Source organism: Protomyctophum bolini (genome assembly GCF_963924005.1).
Source record: "Protomyctophum bolini genome assembly, chromosome: 6".
NCBI lineage: Eukaryota > Metazoa > Chordata > Actinopteri > Myctophiformes > Myctophidae > Protomyctophum > Protomyctophum bolini.
Genome location: NC_137867.1, coordinates 26426137 through 26438923, shown reverse-complemented (window position 1 = coordinate 26438923; position 12787 = coordinate 26426137). Strand labels below are relative to the sequence as shown.

The 12787-nt window shown below is 40.5% G+C and overlaps 1 protein-coding gene across 1 annotated transcript in view; it reads right to left on the bottom strand.

Annotated features, from left to right (window-relative positions):
• Positions 1–1098: 1098 nt before the first annotated feature.
• Positions 1099–12787, bottom strand: part of LOC308316413 (solute carrier family 12 member 2) — a 33674-nt gene continuing 21985 nt past the window's right edge. Inside the window, exons 14-26 of the mRNA XM_080765037.1 lie at positions 12455–12610; positions 12104–12203; positions 11546–11657; positions 11299–11439; positions 11055–11161; positions 10109–10188; positions 9530–9661; positions 9250–9363; positions 8428–8539; positions 7680–7766; positions 5853–5988; positions 3616–3683; positions 1099–3476 (exon numbers count right to left, since the gene is read on the bottom strand). Coding sequence (XP_080621163.1) covers positions 3341–3476; positions 3616–3683; positions 5853–5988; positions 7680–7766; positions 8428–8539; positions 9250–9363; positions 9530–9661; positions 10109–10188; positions 11055–11161; positions 11299–11439; positions 11546–11657; positions 12104–12203; positions 12455–12610 — 1481 coding nt within the window. The 3' untranslated portion in view covers positions 1099–3340. The remainder of the gene's footprint in view (positions 3477–3615; positions 3684–5852; positions 5989–7679; positions 7767–8427; positions 8540–9249; positions 9364–9529; positions 9662–10108; positions 10189–11054; positions 11162–11298; positions 11440–11545; positions 11658–12103; positions 12204–12454; positions 12611–12787) is intronic.

Below are 12787 nucleotides of genomic sequence, written 5' to 3'. Positions count from 1 at the left end.
AATACAGAGGTCGATTTACTTGTTTAAATAATTTAGCATGCAAATAGGTGCATCACATTTGTGTGCTAAACAAGTGAGAAGATAATTTATTTTTGTATATATATTTCGTTGTCCCCTGGAGTTGTCTGGCACACTGTTTTGTTTTTATAAGCACTGTGCATAAAACATTTAACCACAACCCTTGCCATGGAAACGAAGCAAGATGGCGACACAGCCCCAGTGCTGATGTGATGACGTGTGGTATACCCCACGCTGTGTATAAAACTACTGTATCTCTGTTTAAACGTCAGAAGAATATACCCATTCCGATGCTTGTAAGATCTCTTCTCATGGAATAAACCCAAATATTATTGTAAATAATTCATATATGTCAGATGGATATGGACTGGTATTTACAAGGGAAAAATAAAGCAGTCTTCATTCAGTGCATGGAAGGTTAACAGTGTAGCTAGCTACAATGTTATACCTGGCACACTTGTAGAAAAAAGTCCTTCTGCACATCTACAGGGACAGGTGCAGGCAACCAGGGCGAACAATGAGACAAAAGGGGATCCCGCACAGGCGCACACTGTCTTCATTTAAATGGAAGCAGTTTATTCAGCTGAGTAACGACGTTTCGGTCTCACAACCATGCCTAGTGTAACTTTAATTTGATAGAATATGTTATATATATCACATTGAAATTGAATGGCAATTGATAATGCCATAAACTATATTACTATATCATATATAATTATACTTAATTATTGCGCAATATCACATTTGTGTGTGTGGTGTATATATATATATATATATATATATATATATATATATATACAAATTTAAATATATTTTTGGGCTTTTTGCCTTTATTGATAGATGTATAGTAGGTAGACAGGAAACTGGGAGAGAGATGGGGGGGAAGACACCGTAAATTTTGTCGGGATCGGGACTCCAACCCGCAACACATTGTCATGCTGTATTACCAGCCACGGTGCCTGGATCACTGTTAATAAAGTATTCACTCAGTCAATCTATTTTATTGTGCTTTGATGATATGACATTGTCTAGCTATCAAGCTACAAAAGTTCGTTAAATGAAAACACAGTTTAGTTTCCGTTAATATTTTAATAAAAGCATGTAAAAAAATGTTATGGCAGATATTGAAAGAAGCATACATTGCTCCTTTAATCCATTTAAAAAAAATGCCTTTTTAAATTGCACTTATCTGAACACCACACAGAATTTGAAACCTAAATTATGACAATTTGACAAGAAAACAAACTCAGATAATCAAATTTGTCATTCACACAAATACAATCGTTATATAAATTAAATGTTTATTTGTTCTATTAATCTGTTAAATAAAATGGCTTAAATAAAAAGGCATCTTGGAAAATAAGTCATGAACGATCAGTTTCACTTCATTCACCTCTACCAATGTAATTACTATTTTTGCTTCTACCTCAGTTGCACCTCAGGGTGTAGCTCTAGTTTAACTGCCAGAAGTTGAGGGTTTAATTCAGGGACAACTTGACAAGAATTATTAATGCAATAGTTATTTACTCTTTACCCAATGCTCAAGTTTTAAAAAACAGCTTACAACCTTCTAATCCCCTGCTCAAATCCCCTGCTCATGATAATCACAGACACGATACCTGCAGCATAATCACAGATTTTTTTGTATACATTTCAACAAAACATTTTAACATACTGTACAAGAAGATCAATGATGCACTAACCAAACAGTCAAATATTCACAACCTCTGTACTGTAGAAAATATAGGTTTAATGTGTTGACTAGAGTGGCTGGATTCAGACAAGACTTGTTTTTTATTAATCTTTTTAAATTTTAACTACTGCAGTTGCATTGATCTGGTCTTCTCAGAGCTCTGAACCAGTCTATACACAGTAAATGGTCTAACCAGCCCAAAACATCAGATTCTGTTGAATTTTCTAGGAAACCCAGACATAAAAAAATGAAATGCGTTAAGATGAGATACAAACAAATTCTCATATAAGGTGAACATTGTCAATATCCTACTATAAATGTGCCAGGTCTCTGTGTGTGTGTGTGTGTGTGTGTGTGTGTGTGTGTGTGTGTGTGTGTGTGTGTGTGCGTGTGTGTGTACGGTTGTAATACACGTAACTCAAGAACTATTTGACCAACCGACTTCACAATCGACACACGCAATCCATACCCCCACAGGGAGTGCCGTGCCCGGTGTCGAGTCGGTCAGACCCACGGTTGTCCAGAACTGCCCCAAAAAGGCCTCTGCCCCTGGTCCATATATGGAGCTGGCCTATTCTGACATCATTCTGACGTCTGCATAGACTCCATATTTGGGCATGCCTGACAAAGATCTCCATTATGTTCCAAGTAGGCCAGTGCCCAATGGGCACCAACCACTCTAGTCATTTAAATCTCAGCTAGTGAAATTATATATATATTATCTCTTATACGTTTGGATTACCATTTTCTATGTTTGACAGTGTGTGGGTTTCCCAACTCTCAATAATAATAATAATTATTATTATTTTTATTATACATTATTTATTTTCATAGCACTTTTCAATGCCCTTTTTCATAGTTCTTCACAGAATAAAAGAGCAGGGATAAATAGATAAAAGAAAACTAGCAGTAACAAAATAAAGGTGAAACAAACAAACAAAATCAACAACAGAAGACATCAAATAAGTGTGTGACAAGAACTGACTTCAAAATTAGTTCCGGTAGAGGGATGTACCGAAGCCTAGTAGCCTGGTATAAGGATCACGGGCTGCATATTGCCTTAAGGGGTTTCAAAGATCTCTGATGTAGCCTGAAACTGACACAGTGACACTTCATCAGCTGTCCCAGACTCCCATGGAAGAGTGATGCGTTGCTTGCCTTGAAGTCTCACTTGTGCTGCAATCATTGAGTCACAACTCGGGTTACGGGTGCTTTTAAACTCCACTATGCGCCTTCCCAAATGTGTGTGACCAAAATAGCAATTTAGGGGAAAGCGTGCCAACACGCCTATGACCACTCTAGGCGCAAATAGCGGTGTAGGCTGACTTGCGGGCTGCGTCGCGGGTAACGGCGGCGACGAAAATGGAGCTTGTACATTCTACTCTCTTCACTGTTCAGAGAACATGAGAACGTTAGATTTTCCACAATGAGCCTGCTTGTTCTTGCTGTCTAAAAAGGGAGTTTATGTCTTTGAAGTACAGTGAATTTGGGTCATTCCTGAAAAAACATTGAAAATTAAATTAAAATGGGCTGTTTTGTTCTCTCCAACTGTATACATACACACACTACATATATACCATACTAGTAAGTAGGTTGTTTCTGCATACACTCCTGTACATGTACAGTATGTTAGGAGTAGAACGTGAGGACACTCTGATGGTTGCCTCTGACCAGTAGCATTGGAGGCAGGTCCTTTGATAGTGTTTCCAACCAACACATGTAGAGGGCGCTAGACACAGTTCCCTTCCTGGCCAATGGCATACTCCTTTATGGGTGGGTGGGTGGGTAGACAGACAGAGCAGAAAATACAAAAATATATATTAAGTGAGTCATCGTAATAACTTTCTTTACTTGAGTTCTTATAGTATTTAAAATTTTGATAAAGTTGAATGCAAGAGCCTTACATAACGATGAGTTTGGCAGTGGCGGAATGTTCCTTCAACAGCTCATTCAGTCTGATCTGACGATTGGACTGAAGATTCCCAAGGAGGATCATGTGTAAAGAGAGTTTTAGTGGTCAACCAGAAACAATGGTTGGTTGCAAATTGCAATGGACATTTTTTACCAGTAGTTTGAAAAGCACTGGTCTATGAATACCCATGAAAACTTTGACATGTTAGTCATACTGACGCATAGTTCTGTAGTTCTGATTGGCTGCCTTTCTATGCAACCCATAGAGGGAGGGACGCAACCACACGCTTTTAATGCCATAGTCGAAAAGGTCGATTTCGAGCGGTGATGCCATGATGCCTCAGTGCAGCAAAGCAGAGCACACCGGAGCACACCCGCTGATTTAACAGTAACACATTTGGACCCCCACGCAGACTACCGCGGACCCCTGCACCCACCTCCGTACCTCCGCAGGTGCGGAGGTGGGTGCTTGGACCTTGGACCCGCCGATCCAAGGACCCCCGCAATTTTGACACATGAGAGATGTTCTTTGTACCTACCGCCAATAAGCCAATACAACCGACAGCTGTATGTGAGGTGCGACATATAATGGCGTGGAGAATGTGCTACCTGAGAGTGCACAAATACAACCAAATGGACCCATAACAGTCCATTTGTATTTCCATCTGTTACGAAGGAACGAAGTGTCGCTCCGACATCACAACCGTGGTGTCAGAGGTGATGACGATATTATAAATATAACGCCTAGCAGGTTTACGGGTAGAATTAAGCTTGGAACTTTAGTTGTGACTTACTCACCTTTGACTATTGAACCCCACCTGCCTTAAGAGCTCCCATTTCTATCCCTTACTACTAAACTAAGGTGGGACCTCTCGGCTGTATTTCCCAGACCATATCAGGCTCTTGATTTAGAGCCTCGGTTACACCATCAGAGTTTATTGTTATAAAAGGGTATTTTGGTTCCATTTGTAGTAGGCTAAGGCTACACTGTCAGTTACAGAGTCACCTCGACAGATCCTGTTGTTGTTAATTACCAGTGGCTGCCTTATATCTCCAGAATTGTGCTATGAAATGTAAATATCTGTCAGTCTGTATTTATGTGCCACGTGACGCCTCCTGACACCTTTCTTAAATGTATCCCACTGAATTGAGAATGCAAACTTTGAACGTGCATAGCTCATGAACCGTTTGATTTGACCGTTGGCAATGACACTTTGATACACATATGTGTCTCCTCATGCCGAACAACTTTCGTGTTCTGACTTTTGACCTCTGACCTTTAGATCACCCGCCATTTTGAATTATATGAAAAACAGTTCAATGTATCTCCTCCCAGGATCTTTGATCAAAATGCACAAAAACGTCTACACGTGAACTTTGGACCTATACAGACAATGAGCCAATGGAAATTACTGTTTTGTGAAAATTCTTCTTCTGCCCCTAATAAAGACACGCAGCGTCATATGACATTTTACGGTATGGTAGAGGGTCATGCCAAATAGCACTGAAACCAGTCTTACTCCAATTGGCCAAAGGGGGGCGCTATATACATTTTTTTAAATGAACAGACATTACTCATGCCTCGTTTGGCCAAAGTTCACATTCAACACTTGTTTCCACATGTTCCTTGACTCATGGGGAACACATCTGTCACTTTGAAAAGTAAGCTCCGCCCTCCGATTTTCCGCCATTTTGAGCTCTTTGAAGAATGCTTATACCTGATTTTCTGCCTGGTTGTTTGAGCAATTTGCGTGAAACGTTCTACACACAATGTATGGACCATTATCTGAAATTCCAGTTGAAGAGAAGTTTGTACGTGAAAACATGACCATCGAACACTGTAGAAATGGATAATGACATGCCCAAAATGAGGACACACACTTCTTACCCAAACACTGAATGATGTTACTGTAAATGTAGTAACTTATTGTCTCAGTGTAGCTCAGTCAGTAGAGTAGTTATATTTACCATATTTTATTTTATCATTCTTATTTTTATTTATGTTGAAATACACCTCTGTGGGAGATGGCAAGCCATGGAAACTGTGAACCAATCTTTAGCCAGATTTCTAATCCATCACACGACATTGTTTCATGCCGAGTATACAGAATAGCCAGTCGACAAGGTCATAGATCTTGTAGATCTGCTATTATTTTCTTGTCATGTGACACCATTGTACGATTGAGTATTATTTAAGCCAATGAAGCAAAGATATAGCAGAATGTTTTACCTTAGCTTTGTACAATTCCAACTCATTGTCAGTGATCCTCCATGGCTCCATGGCTTTCAGTCTCTCTGCTGCTTCCTGCTCCATATCATCTTCCTTCAGCCTGTATGGCTCAATCAGCTCCTTAAAGGTCAGTTTACTGGAGACATGATGGAGAACATCAGCCTGTATGGCTCAATCAGCTCCTTAAAGGTCAGTTTACTGGAGACATGATGGAGAACACCTGTATGGCTCAATCAGCTCCTTAAAGGTCAGTTTACTGGAGACATGATGGAGAACACCTGTATGGCTCAATCAGCTCCTTATACAGTAGGTCAGTTTACTGGAGACATGATGGAGAACACCTGTGTGGCTCAATCAGCTCCTTAAAGGTCAGTTTACTGGAGACATGATGGAGAACACCTGTATGGCTCAATCAGCTCCTTAAAGGTCAGTTTACTGGAGACATGATGGAGAACACCTGTATGGCTCAATCAGCTCCTTATACAGTAGGTCAGTTTACTGGAGACATGATGGAGAACACCTGTGTGGCTCAATCAGCTCCTTAAAGGTCAGTTTACTGGAGACATGATGGAGAACACCTGTATGGCTCAATCAGCTCCTTAAAGGTCAGTTTACTGGAGACATGATGGAGAACACCTGTATGGCTCAATCAGCTCCTTAAAGGTCAGTTTACTGGAGACATGATGGAGAACACCTGTGTGGCTCAATCAGCTCCTTAAAGGTCAGTTTACTGGAGACATGATGGAGAACATCATTGCACTGAACTAATAAAGCATGTTTTGTGAGTACTAGGGATGTACCGATGAGACATTTTGGCCGATATCGATATCCAATATAATTATTGCTCTTATGGCCGATAAATGATATAACAAATGTCGATATGATCTTATTCTGTAATAAATAATTATAATAATTTTGTCCATTCTGAAAAATGGCTTATAAACACTGAATTTGAAAAAAAGCTATGCCTCTTTATTCCAAAACTAGGGATGCACCGTTATTGAAATGTTGCCCATATCCCAACATAAATGACTTGAATGTATTTTTATTTAAAAATGTTGCGAATTGTTGACTCTGTTGAAAGCTTCCCCAGAAAACACTGATATAATTTGCTTAAGCATCAGCTGAATGTTTATCTTTAGGAAAAAGGATTGTCAGCTGAAATGTTTTAACCATTAAGGGACGCAATCCCATATTTATTTGGTTTGTCAGATTGTAGTCAACATTGAAATACTGCTGTATAATTGTTTGTCCCCTTTAGCCGGACGACGGACATAGCTTAGCTCTCTCCAATTAGTTCCTCTTGGTGACCTGACTGCAGTGAAGTTGCGGGGAGCGATATTGAATTTTACTGTATTTGGCTAGAATCTTGGCATGTCCATAATCTAGTTAAATAAACTAAAATTCTGTCTGCTCTTAGCATTACCGATTGCTCGGTCACATTATCTTAGGTAGCCCATTGGATGGATATTTTCTAGATTTAAAATCTAAACAAAGATTCTGGCAAGCCCGTCTTTTGGTTAAATACTTTTCTGGGGATATTTTGTCTAGTTTAGTTTAGTTTTTAGTTTAGTTTATTTGTCTCGGTCATGGTTTATCCCAGCATTATTACATACAATTGACCGAAAAGGAAAGGGCTGAAGCCGAAGCTTATTATGCCCACCTTTTTGTGATTTAAGTAATCTCATAGACCGTGCAGGACGCAACAATTGAGAAATATTGACCGATTTAACATTCAATCAAGAATTCTTGGCAAGGCTGTATCTTGGTTGAATAATTGTCAGGGGATATTGTGCCGGGCACATGATATTGAATACTCTTCTGTACTTGTGTTTCTTGGGTTTGGTGTTGATGTCTCCCAGAACGTTGATGTCGGAATAGTCGATCCTGAAGCGGCTCAGCAGATAGGCCATCCTAATTAAACAGAGAAATATAATGAATAGACTCTCAACCAAAGTGTCACACATCTGTTCATATTAAGGTATTTAATGATAGATAACCAAAAGCCTTGTCAGGAATTAATAAAAATCACTCCCGTGTGAACCCCCCCTCCTCTCTCTCTCTCTCTCTCTCTATCAACAGTGCAGCACTGTCTCTCTCTCTCTGTTTCTGGCGCCCCTACTGGCCCCTACTGGTACATACTGGTGCTCATTAACCAACACATAGGTTAACCAACACGGGTCACAGACATTGCAGTTCCTTGGAGTAGTTGCACCACTCAAAAATGACATGACAATATGACATACTATGAAAGCGTCACTACTGTAGGCTACTTTACGTTATAGAGTCAATTTAACCAACATCAATTTTGGTGGGACAGTTCAATTAACCTAGGGGTATACTACTTAAAATTTGAGAACACAAACTGTACCTCTAATATTTGTTATAAATATTTACTTAATATTTATTAAACACTTAAATCTAAATATGTCATCTTTTGGGGCATCTGTCAGCCCATATGACCTTGACAACCTGTTCTTCTCTACTCGGTACCTCTGGTAGTACAGTACGACATTCAAGATTATTGATCATAGTAAGTCCGAAAGAGTTCATAACCATGAAACTGGTAACTCACGTGCGGCGGTCATGATCAATTCGGTTGATCTTTCCACCAACGAACACACGGATCCTGCAGTCACCCCACTTCTTCTTATTGGTCAGCAGGTATGGAATTAGAAGTGTCAGGCCTAGAACATTCCAGTGAGATAATGTGATGTCTCCCCGCGACCCAAACTAGTGGAAATAGCAGATCTACAAGCTCACAACGTGTCATGCCACGTTGTGAGCTTGTAAATAAGGCTACAAGCATTTGTTTGTTTGTTTTTCATTTGTTGTCATGGTTTTTCGTAGATTCTTTTTTTTATATTGTTTTGGGCTCTTTCTGCCTGGGCTTTTTCTGTATGGTGACCAGAAAAGGGGAGCGAGATGGGGGGGTGACAGACACGCGGCAAAGGTTGTCTGGATCGAACCCGCGACACGCCGTCAGGCTGGCTTGGCAGCCTAGTTGCCCGGACCACTACACTAGCTGCCTGGACCGCTACACTAGCCGCCTGGGCCTTTTCTTTGATTTCTTCATGAAATTACTGGAAAAATAATAATAATAATAATAATATATATATATATATATATATATATATATATATATTTATTTGTTTTGCTTTTTGGGGAAATTATTTTTGAAAAGGTTTTGAATAATAATTGAAAACAAAATGTAGGAAACAACAACTAAGGGGACCCATAATGTGATCGTGACCCACTGTTTGGAAACGGTGTGTTACAGTATGTACTGTAGATGCCATGTATTCAGCAAGGGATAATATACAGTATGCAGCAGTACCCCTTCAAAACAAAAGAAATATACAGTTGTGAAAATGTTGACACATGCTTCAGTATTTACCTCCGTCATCAAACAGCCACCAGACATCGATGGTGCCTTTTCCCTGTCTCTTTTTAAACTGCTGGCTGCTCTCTAACATGCGCTGGTCTGTCAGACTCAGCGGGGACTTGATCTCTGTTGGAGACAAACCATGAACTGTAGTTAGTTTAATGATACACTCAACTGCACTCGTCTGCAGATTGTGCCTGCGGTCACAGCGGTAATATAAGACTATTGTGGCCCTCTCCATCGTCAAAGTTGCCCATCCCTGCCCTATATTTTCCAGTTTAGTTTCTCGCACCTTTCATTATCAGCGGGCTGCTTTGGTTGCTTGTGTTTTTCGAGAGACAGGAATCGGTGTCTGACTCCTTAGGTAGGTTAACAGTCACCACCACCTCCTGTGCTGGCTTCTCATGGGACAACAATAGCTCCTCTGGAAAAACAGGCATAAACAGAGAGAGAGAGAGAGAGAGAGAGAGAGACAGAGAGAGAGAGAGACAGACAGACAGACATTGACTTATACAGAATATTTAGTTCACCATATAATTTTGTTTGCAGAAAATAATAATAATAATATAATAATACAAATAATGATAATAGGTCTGGGATTTAAATATCTCACATATACACAGTGGTGGAAAAATACACATTTCACTTAAAAGTAAAAGTATCAATACTACTGCTATCTACAGTCATTCAACATTTACTTGGGTAAAAGTACCAAAAGTAGAAAGTACTCATTATGCAGACTGTACCATTTCACAAGTTTTCAATTGTATAAAAATCCTCGAGTAAAGTAAAGAAATACCTTAAGTACAGCACTTAGTTACTTTATACCACTGCATATAGATTTCCAGTCAGTTCTATGGGGAATGTGTACCTGGTCCCTGGATATGAGAGATGTCCAGTCCCTCCTGTAGCCTGAGAATGACCACTCCAAACTGCAAGTCAAATGCATCACTGGAACACACACATTAAAGACAAGTCAAAAATGATTTCTATTCCACATTTCAAACATCGTCCTCTATATGTGTTTCATCTTGAAAGAAAGCATAGGAAATACACACTGCGATGCCTATTTCAAACATACATACATAATGTGAGTTCCCAGTGTTGCAAATAAATTGCTCACTAAAGTATTATCCAAGAGATTAGATGCCAACATCATTCAACCTAATCCAATGTCAGGCATGAGATGTGATTAGACTGTATGTTTACATACGGTTGCGGAAAAAACATGGTCAAAGGCACATTTCAGCCCACCCTGAAGCCTTAGGCCTCACACTGTTGCAACATGCAACATTTCTCTTGTGTCTTGTCCGCGTTTAATGGCCGCTCCAATGCATTTCCAATGGAAGTCGCATGGTTTGACAAAATATATTTGTTTGATGCGGGGGAGGGGGGCACAACACAGCCATCAAACAAAAATGTTTTGTCAAATGTCCCCTGTTCTCCCCTTGCCAGGCGTTTTTCTTCTTTAGACACATGAACACAGCGGGGGGGGGGGACACACCAGAGAAAAAGCCAATTCCGCATTTCCTGGTGTTTTTACACAAGATGGTGAGATTTGAAAATTAAAATAATCATCGTCAAAGTCGTCCTTGGCGATTTTGTTGCAGCCGTTGCAAAAATGCTTGCTGATAGTGGGAGAATGACAGGTTTCTGGCTGCTCTATACAGTAATATGAAAGGACAACTGTCTGAGTTGTGTTTTGGCACTATAATGAAATTACATTTTATTAAAATGGAATAGATGTTGTTGTTTATGGTGTTAATGTATATCTCGACCACACATAGCATGTATATTATAGTATATCATATCCTTACTGTATACAGTTGACATAAATCTCTACATCTCTCATCTCTCCATCGCTCCAGTTGTTTTTAAAGCCCATCACCAGGGTGTTAGGCTTCAGACGACCCAGACCTGATGCCTGGGGGAACACAGCATCAGCTTCATATTAACTGTTACTTATAGCAAAAGATCATATTCTTAACAGCATACTAACCGATCACATCCTTAACTCTTAACAAATGACAAGGATGCACTGATTGAAGAGATGAGAGTTACCTGTAAGAGGACCTGAGCTCCGTGCCTCAGGTTGTCTGAGAAGACCGGAGTATAGAAAGCTTTGATGCTTTTCTTATGGAGCCAGCGCTGACAGCGAGCATGGTCCTGAGCCAACTCCTTAAAGTTTGGCCTACGGGACACCTGAGAAACGGTACCAGCAAGATGACTTACGGCATCTGAAACATACACGAATAAACTCAGCTATAGCCGATGTACTGCGTGCGTGTGTGAATGAGCAAATACGTACAGTCCTGATGTGGCCACAGACCATGAGAGCAATGTTCTTGGTGAAGGAGTGAACAAGGTGAAGCAGCGCAGGGCGGGAGTTAGGATAGCCTGTCATCACCAAACACTGGGGTCTGAAAGACAGTGACGAAAAGATAGAGACAAATAGTTATTATCACAATCTGTGGGCGCACTGGGAGGCAGTGGCTCAGGAGATTAAGCATCCGCTTGGGAACGGAAGGTTCCTGGTTCGATCCTCTGTTCCACCTGGGTTAGTGTCGGAGTGTCCTTGAGACACTTAACTCCTAACTAATCCTGATGCGTAGGCTGGTGGCTTGCATGGTTTCCTCCACCATGTGTGTGGTTGTGTATGGGTGAATGTAATGCACATTTTAAAGCTATATAAATGCACCATAATGTAGCATGACAGGATAGGAACCCTTTGGTTAGATAAACAATTATCTTAGTTTTAGTTTTTCTTTTTGAGATAATCATTGTCATTATGTTATGTTGTTCCACTCAGATACTGACAGGAATTGGCTGGGTGAGCAAACATAATAAAGCCAGAATTAAACCATACCTGAAGTTTTTAATATGGTCCTCTACTCCAGTGAGGTGCAGACAGTGGGTCAGAGCCTGGTTATAGATCAGAGCTTGAGTAGATGAACCCCAGTTCACATCTGTGATACAAAAAAACAATACAATAAGACATTTCAATTCAATAAGATGGATAATCCCAATTCAGGGATGTACAGTAGAAGGACACACAACAGGTAGAAAATACATTGCAAACTGTGTGCTACCTATTTGCTGGTATGCAGAAAAATGTGAGTTATAGGAGGATCTTATTGGAGTGCGTGCATGCGTGGGTGTGTGCGTGGGTGGGTGGGTGCGTGTGTGTGGGGCACTCTGACTGTGGAGAGGTGTTTACCAGGTTTCTTGTAGCCGACATAGATGTACAGAGCCAGGACAATGAGCATGGTGACCAGAGCTGCCCACCAGGTAATCACAAACATCGTCACACAGCACAGGACAGCCCCGGCCAATGACACCCACTTGTTGTAATACTTGAAGCTAGGTCGCCACCCTGTGGTGAAAGAACAGTAGACAATATGCAGTTCAGTGGGACGGTACAGTACTCAAATCTTTTGAGTGCCTGTACTTGACCTTTTTTTTGAGTGGTGCAACCACTCCAAGGGACAGCTTTGTCCCTATATGTCCCAACCTATGTGACTATGTCTCTGTGTCCCGATGTTTAGAGTAC